Source organism: Channa argus, chromosome 16 (assembly GCF_033026475.1).
Source record: "Channa argus isolate prfri chromosome 16, Channa argus male v1.0, whole genome shotgun sequence".
Taxonomy (NCBI): Eukaryota; Metazoa; Chordata; class Actinopteri; order Anabantiformes; family Channidae; genus Channa; species Channa argus.
Genome location: NC_090212.1, coordinates 22,566,205 through 22,589,380, shown reverse-complemented (window position 1 = coordinate 22,589,380; position 23,176 = coordinate 22,566,205). Strand labels below are relative to the sequence as shown.

General features: G+C 42.9%; 2 protein-coding genes across 3 annotated transcripts; both read right to left on the bottom strand.

Annotated features, from left to right (window-relative positions):
• Positions 1-973: 973 nt before the first annotated feature.
• Positions 974-7,536, bottom strand: cfl2 (cofilin 2 (muscle)). The gene is made up of 4 exons (XM_067479704.1): positions 7,391-7,536; positions 4,812-5,119; positions 3,160-3,236; positions 974-1,921 (listed from the first exon to the last, which is right to left on the bottom strand). The coding sequence occupies exons 1-4, from the start codon at positions 7,391-7,393 to the stop codon at positions 1,809-1,811; spliced, it is 501 nt and encodes a 166-aa protein (XP_067335805.1). The 5' UTR covers positions 7,394-7,536; the 3' UTR covers positions 974-1,808.
• A 1,059-nt stretch (positions 7,537-8,595) lies between these two features.
• Positions 8,596-22,738, bottom strand: baz1a (bromodomain adjacent to zinc finger domain, 1A). 2 transcript variants are annotated; one of them, XM_067479197.1, is made up of 29 exons: positions 22,175-22,738; positions 20,491-20,769; positions 19,882-20,043; positions 19,698-19,802; positions 19,342-19,429; positions 19,115-19,237; positions 18,721-18,963; positions 18,552-18,647; positions 18,207-18,345; positions 17,635-17,766; positions 17,104-17,424; positions 16,818-16,983; positions 16,622-16,729; positions 16,425-16,501; positions 15,923-16,035; positions 15,119-15,357; positions 14,800-15,032; positions 14,562-14,689; positions 14,338-14,480; positions 14,102-14,253; positions 13,848-13,919; positions 13,570-13,652; positions 13,178-13,342; positions 12,864-13,069; positions 11,652-11,750; positions 11,414-11,571; positions 10,889-11,088; positions 10,716-10,803; positions 8,596-10,479 (listed from the first exon to the last, which is right to left on the bottom strand). In XM_067479197.1, the coding sequence occupies exons 1-29, from the start codon at positions 22,285-22,287 to the stop codon at positions 10,304-10,306; spliced, it is 4,407 nt and encodes a 1,468-aa protein (XP_067335298.1). In that variant the 5' UTR covers positions 22,288-22,738; the 3' UTR covers positions 8,596-10,303. The 2 variants fall into 2 exon arrangements, with proteins under 2 accessions (XP_067335298.1, XP_067335300.1); XM_067479199.1 differs by having other exon boundaries at positions 14,812-15,032; positions 22,175-22,737.
• Positions 22,739-23,176: the final 438 nt, after the last annotated feature.

Genomic DNA, 23,176 nt, shown 5'->3' with positions numbered 1-23,176 from the left:
TTGTTCAAATGAGACCATATTTGTTCTAATGAGGCCTTCCAGGTTCTGTGTACCAGTTTTAACAGGACTCTGATGGGTTCGTAGTAGGTTCAACATGGCTCTGGTAAGTTTACACTAGTTCTATTAGGGTTTTAGTCCTCTTGTAAGGGTTTTGATAGGGTGGTTCCAGTGAGGATCTATGGAACTCAGTACTGGCATTACTGAAGTTCTACTGGACTAGACTTATTTTAATTGTACTTAAAAAAAATTAAGTTGAGTTCTACAAATGTCACAGACAGTGGGTTCTGATATGGTTCTACTGAGGTTCCAGTAATGGTTTTAAATAGCTAATACTGGTCTGAACTATGTTTGAATACTGATTCTAAAAGTTTGTAATGGTGCCAATGTGCTTCAAGTTGTTTTAATGAGCATGTTTAAATGGGGTTTTGCTGAAGGTGCACAGGTTCTAATGAGTATTACAGGAGCTTAGACCGTTTAAATGATTTCTACTGAGTCTGTGGTGCTTCCAGTGAATGTTTACTGAAGTAACCCTGGTTTTAAACATTTGTTTCCACTGGTTCCACTGATCTCATACAGGTCTTAGTAGGGTTCTACTGATGGTATTTTGTCCTACCTGCCTACTGGAGTCTCACTGGTTAAACCGATGGTCTACTGAGGAACTGCTTCATATACAATGCTTCTACTGAGGTTTTTCTGATCTTCTAGTTTCATTAGTTCAGTTCAGATGTGTTTTACAAGGTTTCTACTGGGGCCAAACTGATTTTACTGAAGTGATGCTGACTTGAGTGGTTCACAGAACATTTTCACCGAGAGGTCAGAATCTGATAACTGTTCACAGGTCACTTAAGGTCACAGATGAACCACAGAGAGGAAGTGGAACCTGCCTGACACCTGTTCATGCAGCCGTCAGGTGAACGACCTGAGGGTGAAAGCGCTCTGTGACTGGGGGAAGCAGAGACGAGGCAGACAGGCATCAGATCTGCCACAGGCTTTTATTGCAAAGTGGCTTCCTGTGATCTCAGAAACAACGTTCCACTTTAAGGCTCCAGATGTCGTCATGTTGTTGTTGTTCTTGTTGGTGTGGGGTCGTCTCTCACTGCTGGGGTCAAATCTGCTTCATGTAGTGTTTCTTTACAAAATAAAAGTGCACCCTAACTAATTCTGGTGTGACGGTTACATTCAAACTGAAAGTAAGGCGACGACCAAACAGCTAGAATGACGGTGAGTCCGACAGGAATGAAAACTGAGGTCAACAAACATTAGTGTGGTGACATTTAACATCAGGATCTTTTCTGTCTCAACCTGTAGTGTTTTAACACTGTGCTGGCAAATACTCTTCTCTTCTGAATGCATAGTCTAACAATGTGTGCCTGGTTTGAACATACTGGAGAAGAAACAACACAATAATAAATAAAGTCATATGTAAAAAAACCCATGTGCTGCAGGAGTCGCCTCCAACACAAACGGCTGCTTCCTTCACATCGACTTTTTGGCAAAACTCTGGCTGTGAGAGAGACAACTTTCCTGGGGTTTGGTAGTGTGTTTTTTTTCTGCCAGGCAAACAGAAGTCATGTGGCAACAAACTGGGAGGTGTTTGCATATCATTATGTTAATGAGATCTCCATGTTGGAAAAAGCAAAAAGAACAAAAACAAAAAGAAAACAAAGATGCCTAAAGACGCTAACTCCTTCAGGACATGGATACAGACAGAGCAAGCTGCTGGGTGAAGCTGCGGTGTTCAGGTGGGGTCAGGTGCTTCGGTCTGGATGGCACGGCGGTTGGCTTGGGTCCGCTCGGCCAGGACGACATCACAGCGGTTTGCCCTCCAGAGACACCACCACATTCCCGCCCAGCTTCTCGGCCAGCGTCCTGCGGTCCTGGATGTCATCCAGCCCATTCACCTGCCACTCATGTTTAATACCTGAGAAGACACAGCTGGTGTCAGCGAGGGGTCAGGGCCAATACACAGGTCCACACACTGACACACCAGAGCTCGATAACTATTAACATCCAAGGCTGATGAGCAGTAAGTTACATTAGAGGTAAATAAAAAACAATCTTTCACCCTTTAAGTCGATTAACCGATAAATCAAACTAACCAACCACAACACTCAATGTTGACTAGCAACTACTAAGACGACCAAAGACACAAGAGTCCAAGCACAAGTACTTACATTTGATTACTGTCTGATATAGTGCACTGATACGAGTACTTAACTGTTTAACTTCTAGTATAAGTCCCTGGAAAGTAAAATCCTCAAGAATCCACTGCAGTTAGACAAATTTCATGTTGTATAAAATATAAAAAGAGCAGTAATTACGCAAACACTGAAATTCTCACGCATTCTTCTGCCAAAACAAATATGACAGCAACCATTGTTTAATACATGTAGCAACAAAAGAAATGGAATAAATAAATAAATAAATAGAACAAAGCACAGATTTAGGGGAAGATCCTGGATGGAGAAGTGTGGACAACATGGACTGTAGAGTCTGCACAGGAATATTAAGGGAAAATAACTTTGAAAACAAAGAGAACTTCAGGTTCAGTTCTAATTACTGTATATAACCCTCATTGTGGCGGATGTGGAGGTTTTTAACGTATTCTTGAGAAACAGGAGCCTGACTGTTTGTAACTCGATCTGCAGACTTTAGCACAGCAGAGATTATATTCAGTTTTACTTTTGTCCTCATCAATTATCTATAAACTATCAATTAAAAGCTATAAACCACAGACATTTGTCCGCCGCCACCTACCTGCAGAGGTTAATGCGGTACTGGGAGCAGTATCACAGAAGTTTTACGAGTATAATTACACAAACGTAGGATCGGGCCGATGCCCCACACTGGGACATCCTACTAACAACCAATGACTTAAATGACCCAAAGTTAAGAAATGAAAAGTTCTGCCCTCCCCCATCTGCAGAGGGAGTGAGTGAGGGTGAATAAAGAAAGTTTAACTGCAGTAAAAATGGCCTCGCACCCTGATGCTGACGAGGAGGAGACCGCAGTAAGCAAAAGTTTAAAACCGTGATTCTGGAAGGAACCAGCTGGGATGGACATGTGACTTACATTAACACTCAGAGCCTAATCATTGTGAATCTGCACCATGCCTCACTCCAGTGATGTCTGAAGCCAGCATGTCACATGACAACTCACCTGTAAACTTCTTTTTGATGGCGTCTTTAGAGCTGGCGTAGATCATCTTGCTTTTCAGTGGGGCGCTCTCTGGAGCCCTGAGGAACCAACACCACAGTCAGAACAGGGGGAGAACACAGAACACAATCTTCTTCATATTTTTAGGCAAATTCAACTTAATATTTCTTCTTTTTATAGTTAGAACTTGTAAACATATATTGTTGCTGAATAACTTTGAACTTAAAATTATGTATTTAATGAATTTACTCCTTTAAGTTGCAATTAGTTCTGTCAGGGAGAGTTTACTCCCCGCTTGTTTTTTGTATTTTTAAATTGAAACAACATAGGACACAGACACTTTATATTTGAGAAACAGCAACAAAGCCACATATGATATTTTTGCTTAAAAACTTTGGAAAATTGCTTATTAACTTTTTGATGATCAACAGCTCAAGAAGAAAACTTCACTCACTTGAGTCAAACGTGTTTGTTTCTGAGACCAATAAAACAACTCTGCACTAAACAGCTGATACTGAGAGGAGACATCCATGCAGACATCTGATACTACAAAGAGTGTAAATGACACTCATTGCTGACTTAGTGTTTGTGTGTCCTCAAATCAGTGATGAAATAATCGTTAACTTAAAGATAGAAGGACAAAACATTATCTGCATTGTGAAACCTGATCGAGGTCCAGGTGAATCCAGACACATTCTAATGTGTCAGCAATTAATCCAGATGTTTGGTCCTGGACAAACAGCTGTCACAGCCTGAGAATCAGCAGTTTCACTTATTATGTGACTGCTGCATGATGAGCAGAGTGTTGCCCTGTATTTATTTCTGTCACATTTAACAGGTAAACACACCTTTGAGAGTCGAGGGTGAATGATTGAAACACACAAGTAATTCTGTGGTTTGTTCTCCAAAAAGTAAACGTTTGTCAGAACATTTTCTTCTGTTTTCTATCACAAACGTAATAATTTCCGTTTTCTGATGAAAGACTTTTTTTGTTCATGTTGGATGTAGAGAAATCAGTCCATTTATGTAGAAATAATCTGGTCATGACCTTTCTTTAATTGATATAATTATCTACACCTACTGTACATTTATTGACATTAGCAAAGAAACGTATGTCAATGCAGGACGGTTTTCACTCCAACACTGAATGTTGAAAACACTAAATTTAAAAGAGAGCACTAAGTTCAGTTTGTTCTGGTCCTAAACTGTATTTTCTTTTTTGAGTTATTATTGTGATTCTCTCTGCACCGACATGGTTCAACATTTCTGTTCAGCTACTTTTCAGCAGCGACTTCTCCTCAGTAACACACCGATACCATCACAGTGAAGGAGATGTTCCTCCCTTCTGTGTTTCTTGTGCTCCTCGATGAGGAGAGTAAATCAACAGGAATTAGTAATAGCACAACCATTAGTCGAACTTTATACTTTTATCTATTAGCAGCTGTGGTATGACGGGAGTTGGGTGACTACCTCACTTATACGATCCTGCACCTTGTGTCAAACTGTTACTCTGCTTCTTTAATTGATTGATTTATTCTTACTTTCTGTAAAACCACTATATGAACTAAGCATATAAGAGCAAAAATATCCTTTGCAATAAATATAAAAACTTATTGTTATGGCCAAACAGCGACTCTCTTTGGTAGATTCTGTACCAGAAGATAAAGACAAGGTCCTCCTTCTTGGACTCCTTGGTCTCGTAGGTGGCGTCGTACAGACCGTATCTGCAGTCGTTGAGTGGCAGCAGCTTGACGAAGCAGGCGTAGGGGTCGTCCACAGTCTCTCCGATGTCCCCGACCAGGATCTGCTTCCCCTCTTCCACGATGATCTTCTTCCTGTCATCGCTCAGACAGAACAGCACAGCCTTCTTCCTCTTCTTCACCTCGTCCTGGGTCGAAGACTTTCTCACCTTCATGTCGTTAAACACCTTGATGACCTCATCGTTCACGGTCACACCTGATGCCTGGAAAGGACAGTTACACGTTACAAAGATCTGGTGTTGAGAAGACGTGTTAACACTCAACTGCTGGAGATGTTTCTGCGTTTATTTTATAATCAGTCACATGTCTCTGGTTCCAGCTTTTGCAGATGTCAAACTGAAAAATTCTGGGGTTTGGACGAAATGAGACACAGGAAGACGTCACTTGGACTCAGACAAACTGAACCAATCTACTAAGTGAGAAATTAACAAAACTTTCTACAGAGACATGAACTGAACATTTCCTCAGGCCTCCGCCAGTCACATCTCAGACTTCTGAGGACATGAAGACCGTTGCAGTGTGAAAGGTCCACAACATCTGGAAGTTGGTTGTTGGTGAAAAACACAATTCATTGATAAATTTGCAGCAATAATAATTGCAACAATAATGAGAACAACTACTGTTCGCTGCAGCCACAATTAAGACATTTCAATCATGTATAATGGATCAGTACTGTAACAGTACTTTTAACAGGACTGGTATCGTCCACTACTTTGCTCCTGCACAAACAGATTTTACGCTGAATTTATCCCAAAGTAAAATCTGCCTGAATTCATTTAGGTTTGAACTCAAAATAAATGGAAACAAACTCAACTTGATCTTAAAATGGGCGCAAATTACACTGTTGAAGTTTGGACAAAGTCTGTCACATCCTGACAAATAAAATACACAGAATTTATTTTCGGAGCCTTCAGCTGTATACAGTTTAACTTTAAAAGTAAAACTTTAAAAGCTTTTTAATCACACTAGTGGATTAAAGGTCAGACTGATGAACACTGTTCTGTCAAGGAGACTTTACAGGAACATTTAATATCTGAAATCAGCTTTACATATGGACTTTTTTTGATTTTTAAAAATTATTATTATAGTATTTAGAGCCTGAACCGTGGCCCTGGACTTCTGCAACCAAGTAGGCCCAGAACTTACATTTTTATTTGGCACTAACACTGTTCTACTGTGCTAGAGAAATAATGAACTAGAGGAATCTAAAATTTACACGAATCAAGGCTGCCACTAATGATTTTTTTCATTTTCAAGTAATCATAAATTATTCTGATAGTAAATCCACACAATATCAGAAAAATAAGCCATATATAAATGTTTGGGGTGGTTTGATGCTTTAGGAGCAATTTTAACCATCAGAAGTGAAATATTCTGTTCACTATAAGAGAAAACACAGAAATGCCAGAGATTTTCGTTTGTGGAGATCAGAAAACATTATTTTCTGTTTCATCTTTGCTTGAAAAATAAGTTGACATGCAAAAATAACCATTTTTCTATTGTTTATTTTCCAACAACGACACTGGCATTTTCTAACCAAAATCAAAAAGGCAGATTCATCACTAAAAGTTTCCCGATAATAGTTTCAGCTGTAATAATTTATTATTGGATTCGGTTATTTTTTATTTTAATAAATTATGGTTATATCATTTACTCTATAAAACAGTAAAAAGTGCATGAAATCCAGCTTCAGAAAAACGTCATATTTTGGTATTGTTTGAAAATGTTATTATTTATAAAAAATATTTCTGATTGATTTTCTTTAATTAACAAATTCTTTCGGTTCCAAAATTATTAAATTAAATTCTTTAGAGAATTAAATAAAGAATTAAACCGGTTAACTGCTTAGAACTACTTAATTAAACTAGTTAGCGTTAGTCAACAAGTACTAGTTAGTTATCAGTGAGCCCGACTGGTTAACTAGTGTTAACCGGTGTCGGTTAACCGGCAATCCGCCTGCAGGCCTCCACACAGCACAGTAACCGTCTGTGCCTGGTCCCGTTAACTAACCCGGACTAAATCCACCCCCCTGAACCGGTTTTGCTCGGTTCGTGGAGCCCAGCCGTTCTGGTCTGGTCCGGCAGTCTGTCCCGGATGGGTGCGGGCTGGTCAGCCCAGCAGGACCACAGCCGGAATAAGATGGCCGCCCCGGGCCACACGGCCTGGGGGCAGGCCCGGCCCAGCTCGGCTCGGAACACGGACTGTTACACCGCTAAAAGCAGGAAACGTTCTGCTGATGTCCCACGACTAAGTCCCTTTTGCGGGGGGAGTTTGTGGGTAACGCCAGCACCGAATAACCGTGGGTGTCGGAGCCGAGCGGCTGAGTAACGGGAGCGGCAGCCATGCTAGCTAACATCACGCTGCCCGCGGAGCCACATAACGGTCCACGGACACCCGCAACGTCCGGCCCGCACACAAACCGGCTCCTTTGGACCTCTGTCCCACCCGGGGGACAGTCTTCGGCCAATTCTTACCATGTTGTCCCGTGGTTTGTCTTCGCTGCTTCGCCGTCAGATCGGGGTTTCTTAGGGGTGAAAGGTAGCGGGGAATGTGGCCGGCCGACCGGAGGAGGAGGAGGAGAGGAGACGGGGGGAGGGGGAGGGGGGAAGAGGGAAGGTGGGGCCTCACGGAGTCGGACCAGACCGGTTCTCCTCGCAACTGCTTGTAAAGGGCTGCGGGAAGAGCCGAGGTTCAGCTCAACACTAAGCGCAAAATAAAAAACTAAATTAATAAAATCCGATTTTGTCCTGTTTCTACTGCAGATCACTGAACGTGGGGCGACATTTCTGGGTGAATTTTAGAGTTGGGCGGAAAATAACGGAAATTGGTTTCTACACATGAAAATAAATTAACATGTTATTAAATGTGTTACAGTGATTTGGGATACAGCCAGGAATTAATTTGTCTTTAGATTGAAGCGGTCCGTCATCTTCAATTCAACTTTATTTATATAGCGCCAATTCACAACAAAGTCATCTCAAGGCACTTTACGGAATAAAGTCAAGACTGTAAGGATCTATAGAGAGAATCCAACAATTCTCCCTTGAGTAAGTCCTAGGCAACAGTGGAGAGGAAAAATCATCATGTATTTTATTAGATTGAGTAAGATTGAGATTTTAAATGTGCTCACATTTTTTTAATGAATTATCACATTATCAAAATTCCCTCTCATGTAAAACAGAAATTAATGTATATACAGTGGTGGAAAGTAATTAAGTGCAATTACACAAGTAATGTGCTTAGGGAGAACTTAAAGTACTTGCACCTCAGTTTAGTGACAACGTTTCACCATCCTGTGTAAAACTTTAACTGAAATTTGAATAAAAATACAACAATATGTAATAAAAACCAGACTGGTCATTTACTTGTTGCTGGTCTCATGCGGGACTCGCTCTGACCAGGTGAGGTTTTAGTGGCAGCTTTAACCTTAACAGCCTTTCAAACCAGAAGTCTGCACCTCTTTTGTAAACCATCTCTGGATGAATGTGTAAATCTCACTAAAAGGTGGAGCTGATTGTAAATACAGAACTGTAATAAATACAAAGTAGCAGAAAAAAAAAACTTAAGTACATCAAACTTGTACTCAAATACAGTACTTTAGTTTCAATGGCTGTGGGTGTGTATCGGTGTTTGTGTGGTTGAACTGATGTGAGGTGTGAGCACATCAACAGGCAGCAGCTGGTTATCAAAAGTCAATTTATTAATTTTACATCAGAACGAACAGAGAGGGCATCTATCAGTCATAAATAAAGCAGAGACTTCAACTAAATAAATACACAGCAGCAGAGGGGGGGCTGCAGTGGCTCCAGTGTAGTGTCTACAGTTGACCCCCACCCACCTCCACCCTCCATAACACACACAGCTTCAGTCACACTAACATCAGAAAAGAAGAACAGCCCAACAAAACACACGCAGGAAAAGTTGCAGTAGTCAAAGTACAAAAAAAACAAGTACAAATCCACAGAGGCAGCTGGGGTTTTTAAAGGAACAGTTCAACATGTGACTAAAATAATAGTTGTGAAAGTACTGGGGGTGTATTTTTGTACTTTGATGTTAACGTTAAACCACCATAACTTCATTAATCAAATGTTTGTTGTGTAAAACAAAAACAAAAAGAAAAAAGGAAAAAGATCTTCCACAGTCTGAATTGATGTCACAGCGATAATCCTAAACCCACGAATAGGTGGTTTACTACAACGTAAGGCTGGGAAAAACAACTAACTGGAGAAGATGGAACTATTAAACATTTGTAGTTTTTCCCTGGACATTTGATTAAAACATCAAATTAGATTATTTTCAATTGATTAGTCAGTCCACCTTCACACATCCAATCCCAAACTCAACACAGATGCCCTCACTGAATGTTGAACTATTCCTTTAAGGCTCATTTTATCAGATCCAGTATTTCACTTTCTCAAGGGACCCAACTGTTTGAGATCATAAATTGAACACCATTGTTTCCCATGTTTTGTCTAGATTCATTCCTTGCTTTTGGTCCTGGGATGTTCACATCTTAGTAATTCTTCTTCTTCCTGCTGCTTCACTGATGATCACAGCAGCACAGACTTTGTTCCACGCAGCATGTTTGTGTTTAAGCTGTATACCTGCTGCAGTCCGAGCACTTTAGCAGCACATTGCTCACAGTGGTGCTCTTTAATCAGACACATTAAATTTTGTTTTTATCTTGGCAGCACTAGATATATTTGGTCCATATAACTCTGATAATGAGCCACGATCTGCTTCAGCTGCACAGTCTCAAAATATTTTCATTCAAATCACAAATTTTGTCCCTGAGCAAACAAACAAACTGATGTTTTTTTTTTTTTTTATGGTCAGTGCAAAGCTCAAGTTTCTTTAGTGGTTCTTTTTTTATTTTGTGGATTAAAAAAAAAAATAAACACAACATCAGGACTCTACTGTCCTTCAGCACCACGGACACATCCCTGCTACATTTCCACTCTGTCCACACAGACGGGAGAAAAATGTCCTGAACTTCCTCAGGTTGGAGGAAATCTAGTCCACAACTTTTCTACTTGTCTAACAACTGACCAGCTCACAGGAGCTGCAGGTTTGTTTTCAGAGAGAAACTCTGGATCAGGTGAGAGCTCAGAGACCAGGTAACATCCACATGAACTCCAGTTGTACCTCTGTCACTTTAACATTGTTTGGTTCCTGTCAAGTTCATGGCCTTTGACCCCTGCACTGAGCACCACACTGCCAGATAGAAGTGTTAGACATGTTGATTGGGGTCAGAAGTCATGAAGGAAAAAAACCTGAATACACCATATCAGTCCATCGGAGGAAGACAACCGCAGCACCTGCCCAATTCTAGACTAAAGATCAATCGGGCGGCAGCAGAGTGGGTGGGGTCACTGAGGGCATTTGGTTCAGTGTCGGGAGCGTTTGGCGAGCGGGGCGGAGCCGCGCTCTAATAGGCCGAGTTTACAGAGCTCTGAGTGAAAGAACTGCTGCAGGCGGACGCCAGCCTTGGCCTCGTTAGTGTGACGGGGGTTGTACTGGAGACAGTTGGAGAACATCAGCTCCACATCTGAGACGAACTCACCTGGAGACACAGAGACAGTCGACAGTTTTCAGTTTCAGTGACATAAAATGTTTTTTCCATGGGCCAAATATGGAAATTGAACAAATAAATCGGATCCGTTTTTCCACTGAGAAATCCAATGAGCATTTGGAGCTTTTCTTTGTCCGTTAAAGGACGACTCGGCAGACAGACCTCAGGCCTCAAGAACTTTAATGTGAAATCTGATCAAACAAAGTTTCAGAGCAAAATTCCCTCACCTGAGCTTTGATATTCACAGTTGTTGACTTTCTCCCTGATGGTGCTCAGAGCAATCGGCTTTTTGATGATGTCATAGTAGTCAGGCACCTGCCGACAGGTAAGTACACAGACAGGTAAGTCACAGACAACACAGCAGCACAGACGGCTCCACATTCCCACGGTGAGCATGTACCTGAGTCCTGGACACAAGCTTCATGAAGGGCCAACTGTCCTCATGTCGGACCAGCTCCACAATCAGCTGCTCACAGGCCGACAGCTCATGGACTCCATGGTTTCTCCCAGAGGAGCGTCGGCTGGATGAAGACGAGGAGGAGGAAGAAGAGGGAAGGACAGGGAGGATGGGTTTCAAAGGTTTAGGAGAGGGAGCAGTATCTGGGAGAGGAGCAGAGGGGAGAGGTTACTGGTTTCACCTGTGATGGTGAAGCTGCTAGTCAGTTGGTTCCTTTTTGTCATTTACTTGTCAATAGGTGCTTTAAGATGCAGATTCACAGTTTCTGATTATCTGCCCACAGAAATTAATGTATATACAGTGGTGGAAAGTAATTAAGTGCAATTACACAAGTAATGTGCCTAGGGAGAACTTAAAGTACTTGCACCTCAGTTGAGTGACAACGTTTCACCATCCTGTGTAAAACTTTAACTAAAAATTTGAATAAAAATACAACAATATGTAATAAAAACCAGACTGGTCATTTACTTGTTGCTGGTCTCTTGCGGGACTCGCTCTGACCAGGTGAGGTTTTAGTGGAACTGTTTGATGCAAGGATCTCGTGGCTTAGACGGGAGCTGCTCCTACTCCCAGAACGTGGTGGAGCCTTCCCACCAGATGCCATGTTGGCCTTTTTACCTGAGGACCTAATTGACAACAGATGGAATCAGTGAAGTTAAACCAGCGCCACAGTAAATGAGTAAAGAGGATTACAACAGAGGCTGACCTGGAGGCTGATGAGTTTTTCCCTGTGGAGATGGTGTTCGTCTTGGGTGTGGCCTGTTGGCTCTTGCCTTTGGGGGGAGGGGCCTGGCTTTTCTTGGTGCTGCACAGGTTATTAAAGGTGGAAAGGCTTTTGTTTAACAATAGTCTTTATATGTGTACGGGGCCCTGATTCGCTAACGCAGTAAAACGAGAAACTTCCCCAATTTTCAACTTGCTTTCTATGGGATACTTTAGGGTGTAAATTTACATTAATGTTTTTAAACTTCGCTATTAAAATATTAATCTGTTTCTAGCTAAAAAAACTCCTCCATATGACATCACCCAAGCAGGTTTTTTTTTAATAATTAGTTCAGATGATGTCATCTCTGAAAAAGCAGGTTGACCATCATTACAAACATAACATAATCTGAACCGAAGATTCCTCTAAGTGATGTCATCTGATATAAGTAGAGAGATATTTTGATTTAGGGAAGTCAAAGGGAGGTTTAATGGCATTTATGCACATGTACTACCCAAATAAAGAAATCTCTAACTGCCATTAGTAAGTATAGAATCTGTGATACTGACGGTTTTCAAGCAAGGGTTGGGTATCCTTTGAATTTTACCAAACTGCCTAACAGACTGTAGGTGGCAGTAGCAAGCACATCTGCACCAGGAGAAGATGCTTCTCCACTGGAAAACACACTTTGACAGGCCACAAAGTTAGTTTTCAAACCTCATGGTTTACATGAGAAAAGTCATTATTTAGGGGCTTTTGTAAAAGTGTGTTTGGTTTGTTTACCTACACATTTTTGTATTGATGTGTGAAGCCCCTCACCGTCTCCTATGCAGTGAGGAAAAGGCCCTGAACGGCCATAGGAGACAAACACTGTCCAGTCTGTCAGTTTGATGCTGTGCTGCTTTAAATGTTTACTCACATTTAATGTGCAACCACACTTGCAGATACTTGACAGTTTACTGTGGTCATAGTGTAGTAGATTTTCAACATTAGTCATGCATGCTAATTCATATGTTTAAAAAAATAAATAAATAAATAAATACTGATGTGCTTTGTCATGTAGACATGTGCAATGTAGGTCCTCCTGACAGACGGAGGACCTGTATGTCCTCACAGATAGATATGTAGCCTTTGTTTGGAACAGAAAAATACTGTTGACTTTTCTCACTTTTTAAAGCTTGTTTAAAGTTTTGATTCTGATATTTCTACGCTCACCTTTCTTCTTGTTCTTCTTCCTCCACTTCCTCCTCTTCTGACTCTTCGTCTTCCTCCTCCGACTCTTCCTCCTTCTCTCCTTCTTCCTCACTGTCCTCTTCCTCTTCTTCCTCTTCGTCAATAGAGGAGCGCTGTCGAGAAGGGAGGCGACTGGATCTCTGTTTGGGCCGACAGTCTGGACAGAACCAGTCCCCCTCCGGAACCGACTGAGACAAACACAGAATAAGCAAAGTGTTCAGTTTTAGTACTGCACTCAGCTGTAGGGAGGTAAACTTATATTTTATTAGCCTTTACACTGACATGATCCTGACTACCTTGAGACGGGGCCTTAGACAGTGGGTGTGGTGTCCTCTGTCACAGCCGTCACACAGCAGCATGTTGTCAGCATCTCCTTTTCGTCTGCAGATGCGACAGCGAGCATTGAGGACAGAGCGAGACCAGAGGATGCTTCGCTCCAGACTGGATAGGTGGACAAACACCTGAACACACAAACATGCAAATTATACAGAAAACACACAGTATCAGAGTCAGAGAATCAGTTTGTTAGGACCTTTGTTGTCCTGTTTTTTCACTGGTTGATCAATTAAAAAGTGTGTACATTTTGAGTCTATAGAAAAAAAATCTACACAATTTTTAATCCAAGTCTACAGGATGTGGAGGTGTGTGATGAAGTCTAAACTAATGAGTTAATAGCTGGTTTTCTGACCTGAGACAAGCTGGAGCAGGACTGCAGAGACTCCCTCCAGCGTTCCAACACCGTCTTAATGATGCGACCACTGTCGCTGCCATCTGACAGAGACAGTTTATTTTAAACAGTTAACAGACTCGACTATGACTATAATTCTACTGACGACAAACCTCAACATGATCTCAGGCTATTGAACACTGGACCTGATTATATTATTTCCACATTGTTCTTCATCAGTTTATCAACCGCTGTGCTGAGGTTTCCCTGCTTGTCTCAGTGATTACAGGAAGTCTTACCATCACTGGCCTGGTCTTCATCTTTCTTCTTGTTCTTCTTTGCTTTCTGGTCTTTCCTGGAGTCTTCTTCACCTGCAGGGAGATGACCCAGTTGTCAGAAACATCCTCCATCACAGTGAGATGCAGAAAGACCACTAGAGGGCATCTAGAGGAGCCGAACTACTGACAGCGTAGGCAGAACCTGGACCTCTTATCTGATCCATTTAGAACCTATATGATGTTTCAGACCTTCCCAGGCCTGGAAAGTGACTCACCCAGTGGAGCTTTAAGGAAGCGTCTCTCGATGCCTTGCTCAATGTGAGTGAGGGCCTGCGCCAGGATTCGAACTGAGCTGCTGACAACCTGAGGAGTCCCACTGCCGCTGGTTCCGAAAGCGGCAACACCATCTGACTTCACCTCCTGCAGCCTGAAACATACAAATCAGCAGCGTATGCTGAAATATAATTCACTTGTCAGGTTATTCGTAACACCTAGCTAGAACTCGGCGTACCTGTCTCTGGCTCTTAGGTGGTTGGAGTCCACCTCCATGGCCTCCACTCGGCCGTTCATCCCTCCATTCTCTCTGCTGTCTGAACACAGCACCTCGTAGTTTCCAGCTTCCAATGCCGAGCGCCATACCCGTCTGTCCATCACCTGGAATAAAACAGAGACCCAATGGTGAGATGAAGGTTATCTGCTGTGACAGTTTCTCTGATCATGAACAGGAATGTGTACCTTCAAGGTTCCCAGAGTCCCCTGGTGGATCCGGTCTTCGATGTCCAGCAGCAGGTCTCTCAGCCTCACCTCCAGAGTCTCAGCTGCAGTAGTGCATTCTGGGACGGATCGGGAGGACTCAGGATTATCTGGATTAATGTGAAAGGTGTGTGTTTGCATAGTGCCAAACATCAGTGTCAGACCTCTGTTTGATCTATATTCTGTGAATTCATTGAGTTTATGGAATGTGACATGTCACCTGTGAATTCACCTGTATGTCTGTACTTGCTACTGTCACAGCTCTGCAGCACTTGTTGCAGCCTCTCTCTCTCCTGAAGCAGCGCCTCCTTCAAGCTGCTCTCTCTGTGGCCTCTAGGGTTCAGGGCCTCGATCAGCTGATCCACCTCCTCCATTGAGCTGTAGAATGCCCATTGGTTGGGACGGTTCACGGGTGGCCCACATGTGTGGAGGGGGACAGGGCTTGAGCCAACACTATCCGGGACGAAGGTGTAGTTAGTCGAAAATTCACTGAACGCAGTTGTATTTCACAAACAGAACCAAAATAAACTGTGACCCACCTTCCCTCAGCTGGCTCCTCCTTGACATCCTCTTCCTCCATTTTAGTTGTGGCGGCGTCCTGTTCAGGTTTTGGCCGCGGCTGCAGCATATCCTCTGTCAAGCCGAAGCAATCGTCCTCCACAAACAGAGCTGAGGCAGAGGGAAGGAGCCAGTATCTGCGATACAGACGATCTCTGCCCAGAGGGAGAAGGCAGGTGCAAGCTGCCGCCTTCTGAAACTGCTCCTGCAGCTCACGAACCTGTGGACAGGACGGACACATCAGTCTTACTGTTCCACGTTTGTGTTCTGTGGTTTATTTGCAAGAAGAGTGAAAACATGAACGTGTAAAACTGACAGGAAATGAACCCAAAATGAGAATAAAGGTTTTTATTTTCATTATTATTATTTTTTGATCACAGCATGGTGGTGGAGTAGTTAGGTCTGCAGTCTTTCTGTGTGGAGTTTACATGTTCTCCCTGTGCTTGCCTGGTTTTCTTCCATGTACTAATTTTTTTCTCCCACAGTCCAAAAAAAATGTTAGGTTAATTGGTGTCTCTATATTTTGGTTTGAATAACAACAACCACACTGGTGTAAAAGCAGGACTGAGTATTTTCCTTTAGCTGAGATGATGTCTTCTTTTATACAACCAACAGTTCAATACCTAAAATCATGAAATTTAAGAAGCTGGAACCAGCAAATCGTTAAGGATTAGTGGTTAAAAAATAATTTTCTGTTTAGTTCCCTTATTATTGACAGGAGACACTTCAGTTTTACTATAAAAAAATAAAAATAAATAATAATAAAAAAAGTGTCTGTTTCTGACCTTCTCTTGCTCCTTCTCAAGCTCCTCTGCTGTCAGGCTGAGTGGGGGGCAGGATGAGGGTTTGGGATCAGAGGTCATCTGCTGCTGCTCCTTTTCTTTTTTTGTGACTTTACCTGGAGAAGAAAGGAGAGACAGTCTAGAAGCAAATTTAACACAGTGTATTCTGTAACTCTGCAGCTTCAATTGGGGCATTCTGCTTATTATTTGTTTTATTTGTTTGCTGCATTACGTTAAAGTTGAAGGGTGAAGTTGACATTTCCTGACTGTGTGTCACAATAAATGCAGTACATAGTTTGCTCATGTTCATGTTGGAAACAGCACTGTTTGACACCGTTACTTAAAATTATTCTAAATTGTTTCGGAGATGTATTTGGTCAATAGATTCAGAACAAAAGAGAGAACTTCTGTAAGTTTCTGTATGTTAGAATTCTGACAGACCTGCGCAGTATACAGCAGTTTTTTTATTTATTTTTTTATTTATTTTTTTATTATTTTTTTTTACCCATCATCATCTTCTTGTCACCGAACGAAGAGTTTTGCTCATCCTTATCCTCGGGGAACTGTTCTGCCGGAGTCTCACTGCAGACACAAACATGTTCCCCAGGTGCATACATTTACTGACATCATGTTTTGACGTACTAGCTGTATCTAACAATGCCCAATAATAACTAATAAATACTGAGTGTGAGCTGACTCTACCTGTTCGTCTGGAGTCTCCCTTTCAGCTCCTGCTCCTTCAGTTTCTCCTCCTTCTCCTTCAGCCTCTGCTCCTGCTCCCTCAGCTTCTCCTCTTTGCGAAGTCGAACCCTTAGCAGGAAGTTAAAAGCTCAATTGTGTTTACCTGCTTGCACATGCATGTATCTCAAGTGTAACTGTGGGTTTCTGCTGTGTATACCTGTGTGCGGCCTCCTCTCTCTCTCTACGATGTTGTTCAGATCTGATCTCCCTCAGCTCCTGTCTGGTGGCTCTCTGCTCCTCCACACAGTCTTCGATCAGATCTCTGCTGGATGCCAACGTCAGCAGCTTTCCAACCAGAGCCTGCAGGATCCTCAGCTTCTCCCCTACACACACACACACACACACACACACACACACACACACAAACATTAATACACACTCTCCTATAGAGTCAGCATGTATCAGTTCATGTTTAACTAGTATGTGACTGGTTTGCAGCTCACCTGGCATCAAGTCATACACTGCCGTACATGAAAGCCTCTTCAGCAGCACCGGCTCGGCCAATCGCAGCTCCACACAGGGGTCGTCCATCAGAGTAAACCCCCCCTGCTTCTGGTATCGGAACTTGGCATTGCCATGGTTACAGTCAGCGCCAGATGCCAGGATGTGCAGCCGCAGGATCTCTGAGAGCGTGCAGCTGTCAAGGTCCAGTTGCTTCAGGCTGCAGCCCTGATGCAGCTGAGGCCAAGCTGCAGCCAGCGAGGCAACAGCACTCAGAGCAGAGTGGGTCGGGTTAGAGTCATCATCCAGAGCCTCTGTCAGGTCTGCACACAACACACACACACACACTATATTTTTAAGAGGGGTCCTCAGTAATCTGGGTTACACACCTCACCACCAATAATCAGCTGTGGAGTTTAGACCAGGAGAAGTTAAAATCAATTGGAGGTTGGCAGTGGGTTAAAGGGCCAGGTAAGACATTTAATCAGTTATGGTCCTCAGAAGGATAGAAATACAATGTGTGAGTCTCTGACCTTCAGCCTGGTCTTTTGCCACCTCCTCCTGCTCCTCGTCCAGAGCTTGAAAGATGGCCGACAGGAAAAAGAACAGCAGCTCACAAAGAGGACCCTCAGGATCAGAACCCACCAGAGCCTCTTCGAGAACCTCTGCGCAGAGACAGACAAGGTGTAAGAACCAACACGCCTATTAAAACCATTACACATTCTGGAAGCTCTGCACAGTGGGAGAACCTTTCCTGGAACCAATACGACAGAGTGGACACCTATTAAATCAAACATTAAAAACAAGAACAAACAGATGTGTTGGAAAATGCAAAATCTTATTAGAACAAATGTAACTCCCACATCCTCCATAAACACAAAATAAATTCAAGCACAGGAACCAAGCAAACCAGATCATCAAATCAGAACAGAAAAGTTAAAATGATTTTAATGTCTGCATCCTGTTCAGCACCTCCGTTCGATCTGTGTGATCGTAAAATGAAAGATGAAACCTAAAAAAAAAAAAAAAAAAAAAAAAAAAAAAAAAAAAAAAAAAAACTTTGACTTGCTGGATCTAGGGTTTTATAGTGAGATGATATTCTAACCAAGAGAGACTCCATCAGGGAATTCATCCTTCAGGTCGAAGGCCTCCCCAAATGCCCGCAGAAACTCCAGAACCATGAGAGCTTCTCCAAAGAGCTCAGCCGGAAGACGTGTTCTCACTGGAATGGGACTGGGCAGCTCCTAAAGGAACCAACACAGAAAACACATCTTGGTTCATTTACAGCTATGAGCTTAAGTTGTGTGTTTCGGCCCAATCTTCACCCACATTCATTTTTGATTATTAGAAAAGGGATTGTAGCTGCAGCACGAGTTCCAACTTAGTTTTGTTGGTGATATATATGAGAGAAACACTTCCAGCAACGTGTGACTTTGATGTGTTTACTGACCTTCAGGTCTTCACACTCCATGTCCTCTCTGGGTTTGTTCCACAGTTTCAGGCGCTCGGCGTATTTCTTCTTCTCTTCCTTAAGTTTCTCTCGCTCCTGTGAATCAGACTCAACACGTTAACACCAAGTTTATTTTGAATTACAGGTGCAGAAAGAACAGAAGTCTCACCCTCTCCTTCTCCAGCTTCTTTTGTTCTTTCTCCTCTCTCCTCCTCTGCTTCTCCTCCTCAAACCTCCTTCTTTGCTCCTCCTTCATCTTCTCCCTGTCCTCCTTCTCCCTCCTTTTGGCCTCCTGCGCCTCCTCCTTCTCCCTCTTCATTCGAGCTTTGTCATGAGCTGTAGCAGCCATCTCCTCCCTCTGCTGTAGCAGCTTCAGCTTCTCCTCCGCTGCCTTCAGCAGCGACGAACCCTCCTGGAACCATGTCACAAAGATTACTCCTCAGAAATACTCTTTCCATTCAAACTACGTAAACAAATGTTTTACCTCCAGCATGGAGCAACTTCAACAGGTCATACGCAAACTTAAAGTTGATGCTGCAGCCAATTACAGCTATTGTTCTCACCTGTTCAGGTAAGCCACACCGCCCACTTTTAGAGGGGTGGCTGAAGGGAAACAGCGGGGGCTCATCAGGGAAGAATTGAGAGAAAGTCTGTTCGGACAGCCGGTACTTAGCCACTGTCGAGGGCTGAGACAGAATGAGACATTGTTATCAGTGTGAACACAGAACGCCTGGGTAAAGAAACACAGGCACAGCAGGACACCGAGGGTCATGGGTAATGTAGTTCTCACCTTGAGTGAAATGGTACCATTCTGAGGTTCACAGTGTTGTTTGAAGAGCAGCTTCAGTCTCTCTCTGGACAGAGTTGTCTTCCTACGACTGGACAGACAAACTATCAATGTAACTAATCATGTTTGTACCTCAGATACGTGTAAAGATGTATGTGCAGTAAAAACTGAAAAGGTACCATCCAGACCGTAGCTAAAAAACTGCTATGACTCCTTCCATCAAGATTGCGGGGTTTATTTCTAATTTGCCAATCAGCAATAAGCCAATATTACAGTTTAGCCCCAGTGTAAACTCTGTGTGAATGCAGTTATATTCAGTGTTTAAACAGTATGACTGAATGTCTGCAGGTCAGACTCACCTGATCTGACTGGCTTTGACGGTGAATGGCTCGCTGTGTTGGGTCTTCAATAGCCTCACGGTGTATTTAAACACTGATGGACTCAGAGGCTTCTTCTTCTTCTTCCTGTTGACAGATACACACACCATATCACCACATTTTTCAACTCTTCACCCTCTGACCAGGTGACCTTTGACCTACTGACCTGTTAACATGAGATGTGGGGCTCTGGAAGGCGCTGCTGTCATCGTCGCTGTCACTGATGACGATGGTGTTGCTGTCTGTCGGCTTGTCGTGCCCATTAGCAGTTGAACCTCTGTTCAAACTGGAATGTGGTGAGTGTACCAGAAGGATCTCACATACATGTCTATAACACACACGCACACACAGAGTCATGAGGGAACGCCCCAGAACACTTAAGGAGCTGACTGTATGGACGACAGGTAGACAAGTCTCCCAGAATGCATTTTAAGACAAGCATCAACACCCAGACTCGCTGCTCATGCACCTCTCAACTTAAAAATAAAAATATGAATTAAAAAAAATAAAAAAATAAAGCACCTGCTCAGATGCGGTTATTAAACAGCGTTTCAGGTTTCTCTGCTCCCCCAACTTTTGTCTTTAACCTGTACTTTTTTTATTTATAGAATCAGTGATTTGAATTAAGGCCCTGTTGGCTGATGAGGAGTTGGCAGCCACCAACTGGAAACCTCCTCACTCCCTCACCACTGGACTAGTGAATGGAGCTGCTGGAGCCGTTTGACCTGTTCTAACTTGTGCAACCACATCTAACTCCCACCTACTATTCTGGTACCTGGCTCCGTTGCGTCCTGTGACATCTACTGTCTCTCCGGGGAAGAACCGGTCTTTGACGAAGGTGTAGACATCCTCGCAGAGCTCTGTCAGTCTGCAGCGATGGCTCAGAGAGGCCAGGTGGAGCAGAGGTACCACCAGACACTGAGGAAAGTTCTGCAAGTTCTGCTTCGCCCGTCGCTCACTTTCCAACGCCTCCAGGTACGTAAGGCCAGCTCGGCCCGTCAGAGCACAGCTCCACACTAAACTGTTACACAGGATGGTTCTCTCAAAAAACTCACTGTGGAAGCGAACGAGGAGATATTCCAGGTTAGTGTGTCTCGCACTTGAGGTTTTAGCGTAGATAAATCAAATCACAGTTCCTTCTGTATTGAAGGCATTTTCAGAATATTCCACAATTCTAAACTGAAATTGGATCAAATATTTTAGGATAAAAAGGATGTTTCTCAGGTGGTGACTCAGCCTCTGAAAACAGAAATGACACATTTCCTTGTTTGATGTGTTCACATGAGGCAAACAAAAACATTATTTTACATGTAAATAAAGTAAATTCCACATACTTGACTGTACTTTATGAAACTTTATCTTTGACTTCTAATTAAAATCAAGCCAGGATACATATGATTATGGATTACTCAGCAAACTTTTTTCTATGTCATTTAATTGTTTGTGGAGCTGCAACAGATTAAAAGAAACCTATTCTGATTATCAATAAATTTATATTTTAAACAACAAAACATGACCTGGATTCTCTTTTTAAAATGTGAGATAAATTACAGTAAACTGAACATGTTTGGGTTTTGGACTACTGGTTGGACAAAGGACATCTGAAGACATTGTCACCTTGTCTGAAGACAACAATGATGCCGACCCCTGTCAGGTACTAATATTAGCGTTTAAACAGAAACCTCTGGCTGTTGGCTTACTTATGCCCTTTCTCAGTTTGTGCAAAGTTACGTTTTTTCCACCGCAGCTCAGCAGGGAAACTTAGAGAGGGAAGTTTGTACTGAAAGTAACTTTGGATGACAGATAAGTGCCCGAAAATCCTTAGCACATAACAACTGTGACTTTTGTTCCCATCACTCCCATTAAAGATGTATTCAAATCAGTCTAAAATGTCTGTCTGAACAAGACCACTGATCAGTGTCACGGTTTCTAAGACAACCTGTGGATTGAAAACATGTTAAAAACTGAGATCCTGTCCTTTAACCTCTGCCTACCCCTGAGTCTTGGGAACTAACGTTTAGCTCGTGTTAAACTCTCCGGACTAAATAAACCGTGTCTTTCGTGACACGGGGCCTGCTCCCACTCAGCTAGCGGCTAAAAGTAGCTGAGCTAACCACCCACTGACAGCTTCACGGTTAGCGGCACAGCTAACAGCCATTAACCAACTTTAGCTGGTAGCTAGTTGGCTAAGTTAGCTAAGTTAGCTTGCACTACACCTGCCCCTCTAAAACTGCGGTCTGACAGCGGCCAGGTGTTTTCACCCGCTTCCTGTCTGCGGACGGAAACGTGTAACTTTTATTAAGCTCACACAAGTTTTACTTTTCATTGAGAATAAAGTTTGCTTTGTGTTGTCTGGAAGTTTGCCAACGGACCAACTGTCAGTCATCGGGACATCAGTCAAACTTCCCCTCGTTCGTTCTAACTGCTCCTTAACAGACCCACAGCCTACAAAGACTTACTCATAGGTCCTGAAGACTTCGTGAGTTATTTTACAGAGAAACACCTCCTCGTCTGGCCGCAGGTCCGCCGGAGGTTTCTGCCGGATGAAGGGTTTTCTGTGGAGAAGCGGCATCTCTCAGCCCCGCTTCCACCGGCCGCACTTTGAAAGTGAACAAAAAAAAGAGGGAGACCGGCTCACAAACACCGAATATAAGACACCAACTCCAGTCAACACCAGTCAAACTCCCGCCTCAGATTGTAGCCGGGGTCCTGAAGTGAAAGTAACGGAGGGGAGACCGAGCTGAAGATGGGCTCTTTTGTTAGGCGATAATCTGCCCACATGGAAGTGTGCTCCTCACGGTCTGAGCTGACACGGTCCGATCCCCGGCCCGAAGAAACACCACCGCAGCTACAACCCGCAGAGACCCGGGAGAACACCGCAGAAACGGGTTCCGGGTGGTTCTTTACCGAGTTGTGTAACGATGAGGCGATAATCCGCCGAACAAACTGAAGAAGAAACAAGTCTCCGGCTGAGAGCGGCTCACTGGCGGCTTGTTGACCAAGTTTAACTCCACTTCACGGCCCCCACACGAAGCTGGGAATTTTAAGTTTTTAACTCCTCATGTTACTGTAAATTCAGTGTGATAGGGCTTAGTAACAAACTAAGCCTAAAGACATGTTGTTAAACATGTAAAATACACACAGCCATAGTAAAAACATAAAGACAAGCAGCCCACTGTGCTTCAGTCCAAATTTGAAGTACTCATGCTGAATAGAGTATTTGATTTTATGTCACTTGATGCAACTTTTAATCAAATACACTTTACTCCACTGCAGTTACCTGGCAGATGTACTAGGTACTATGCAAACACTGTTTAACCTTGGTGTAAGAATTATTTTGGCTCTTTACTGCAGTACAAGTACTAATATAACAGTGTGAAATATATTACAAATATGAGTCCTGGATTTCAAATCTTGCTCACATGAAAGTTTTGAAAAATACTTCAGTTATACTCTTGCAG

Excerpts from the sequence above, each read along its gene's own strand:
- cfl2 (XM_067479704.1), bottom strand. Across the intron at positions 3,237-4,811 it reads GACCTTGTCTTTATCTTCTG|GGCTCCAGAGAGCGCCCCAC; the intron begins GTACAGAATCTA and ends TTGGTTCCTCAG. Across the intron at positions 1,922-3,159 it reads CATCAAAAAGAAGTTTACAG|GTATTAAACATGAGTGGCAG; the intron begins GTGAGTTGTCAT and ends GTGTCTTCTCAG.
- baz1a (XM_067479197.1), bottom strand. The coding sequence starts at position 22,287 with ATGCCGCTTCTCCACAGAAAACCCTTCATCCGGCAGAAACCTCCGGCG. Across the intron at positions 15,033-15,118 it reads GAGGAGCCAGCTGAGGGAAG|TGTTGGCTCAAGCCCTGTCC; the intron begins GTGGGTCACAGT and ends CGTCCCGGATAG. Across the intron at positions 13,653-13,847 it reads TGAAGACCAGGCCAGTGATG|ATGGCAGCGACAGTGGTCGC; the intron begins GTAAGACTTCCT and ends TGTCTCTGTCAG.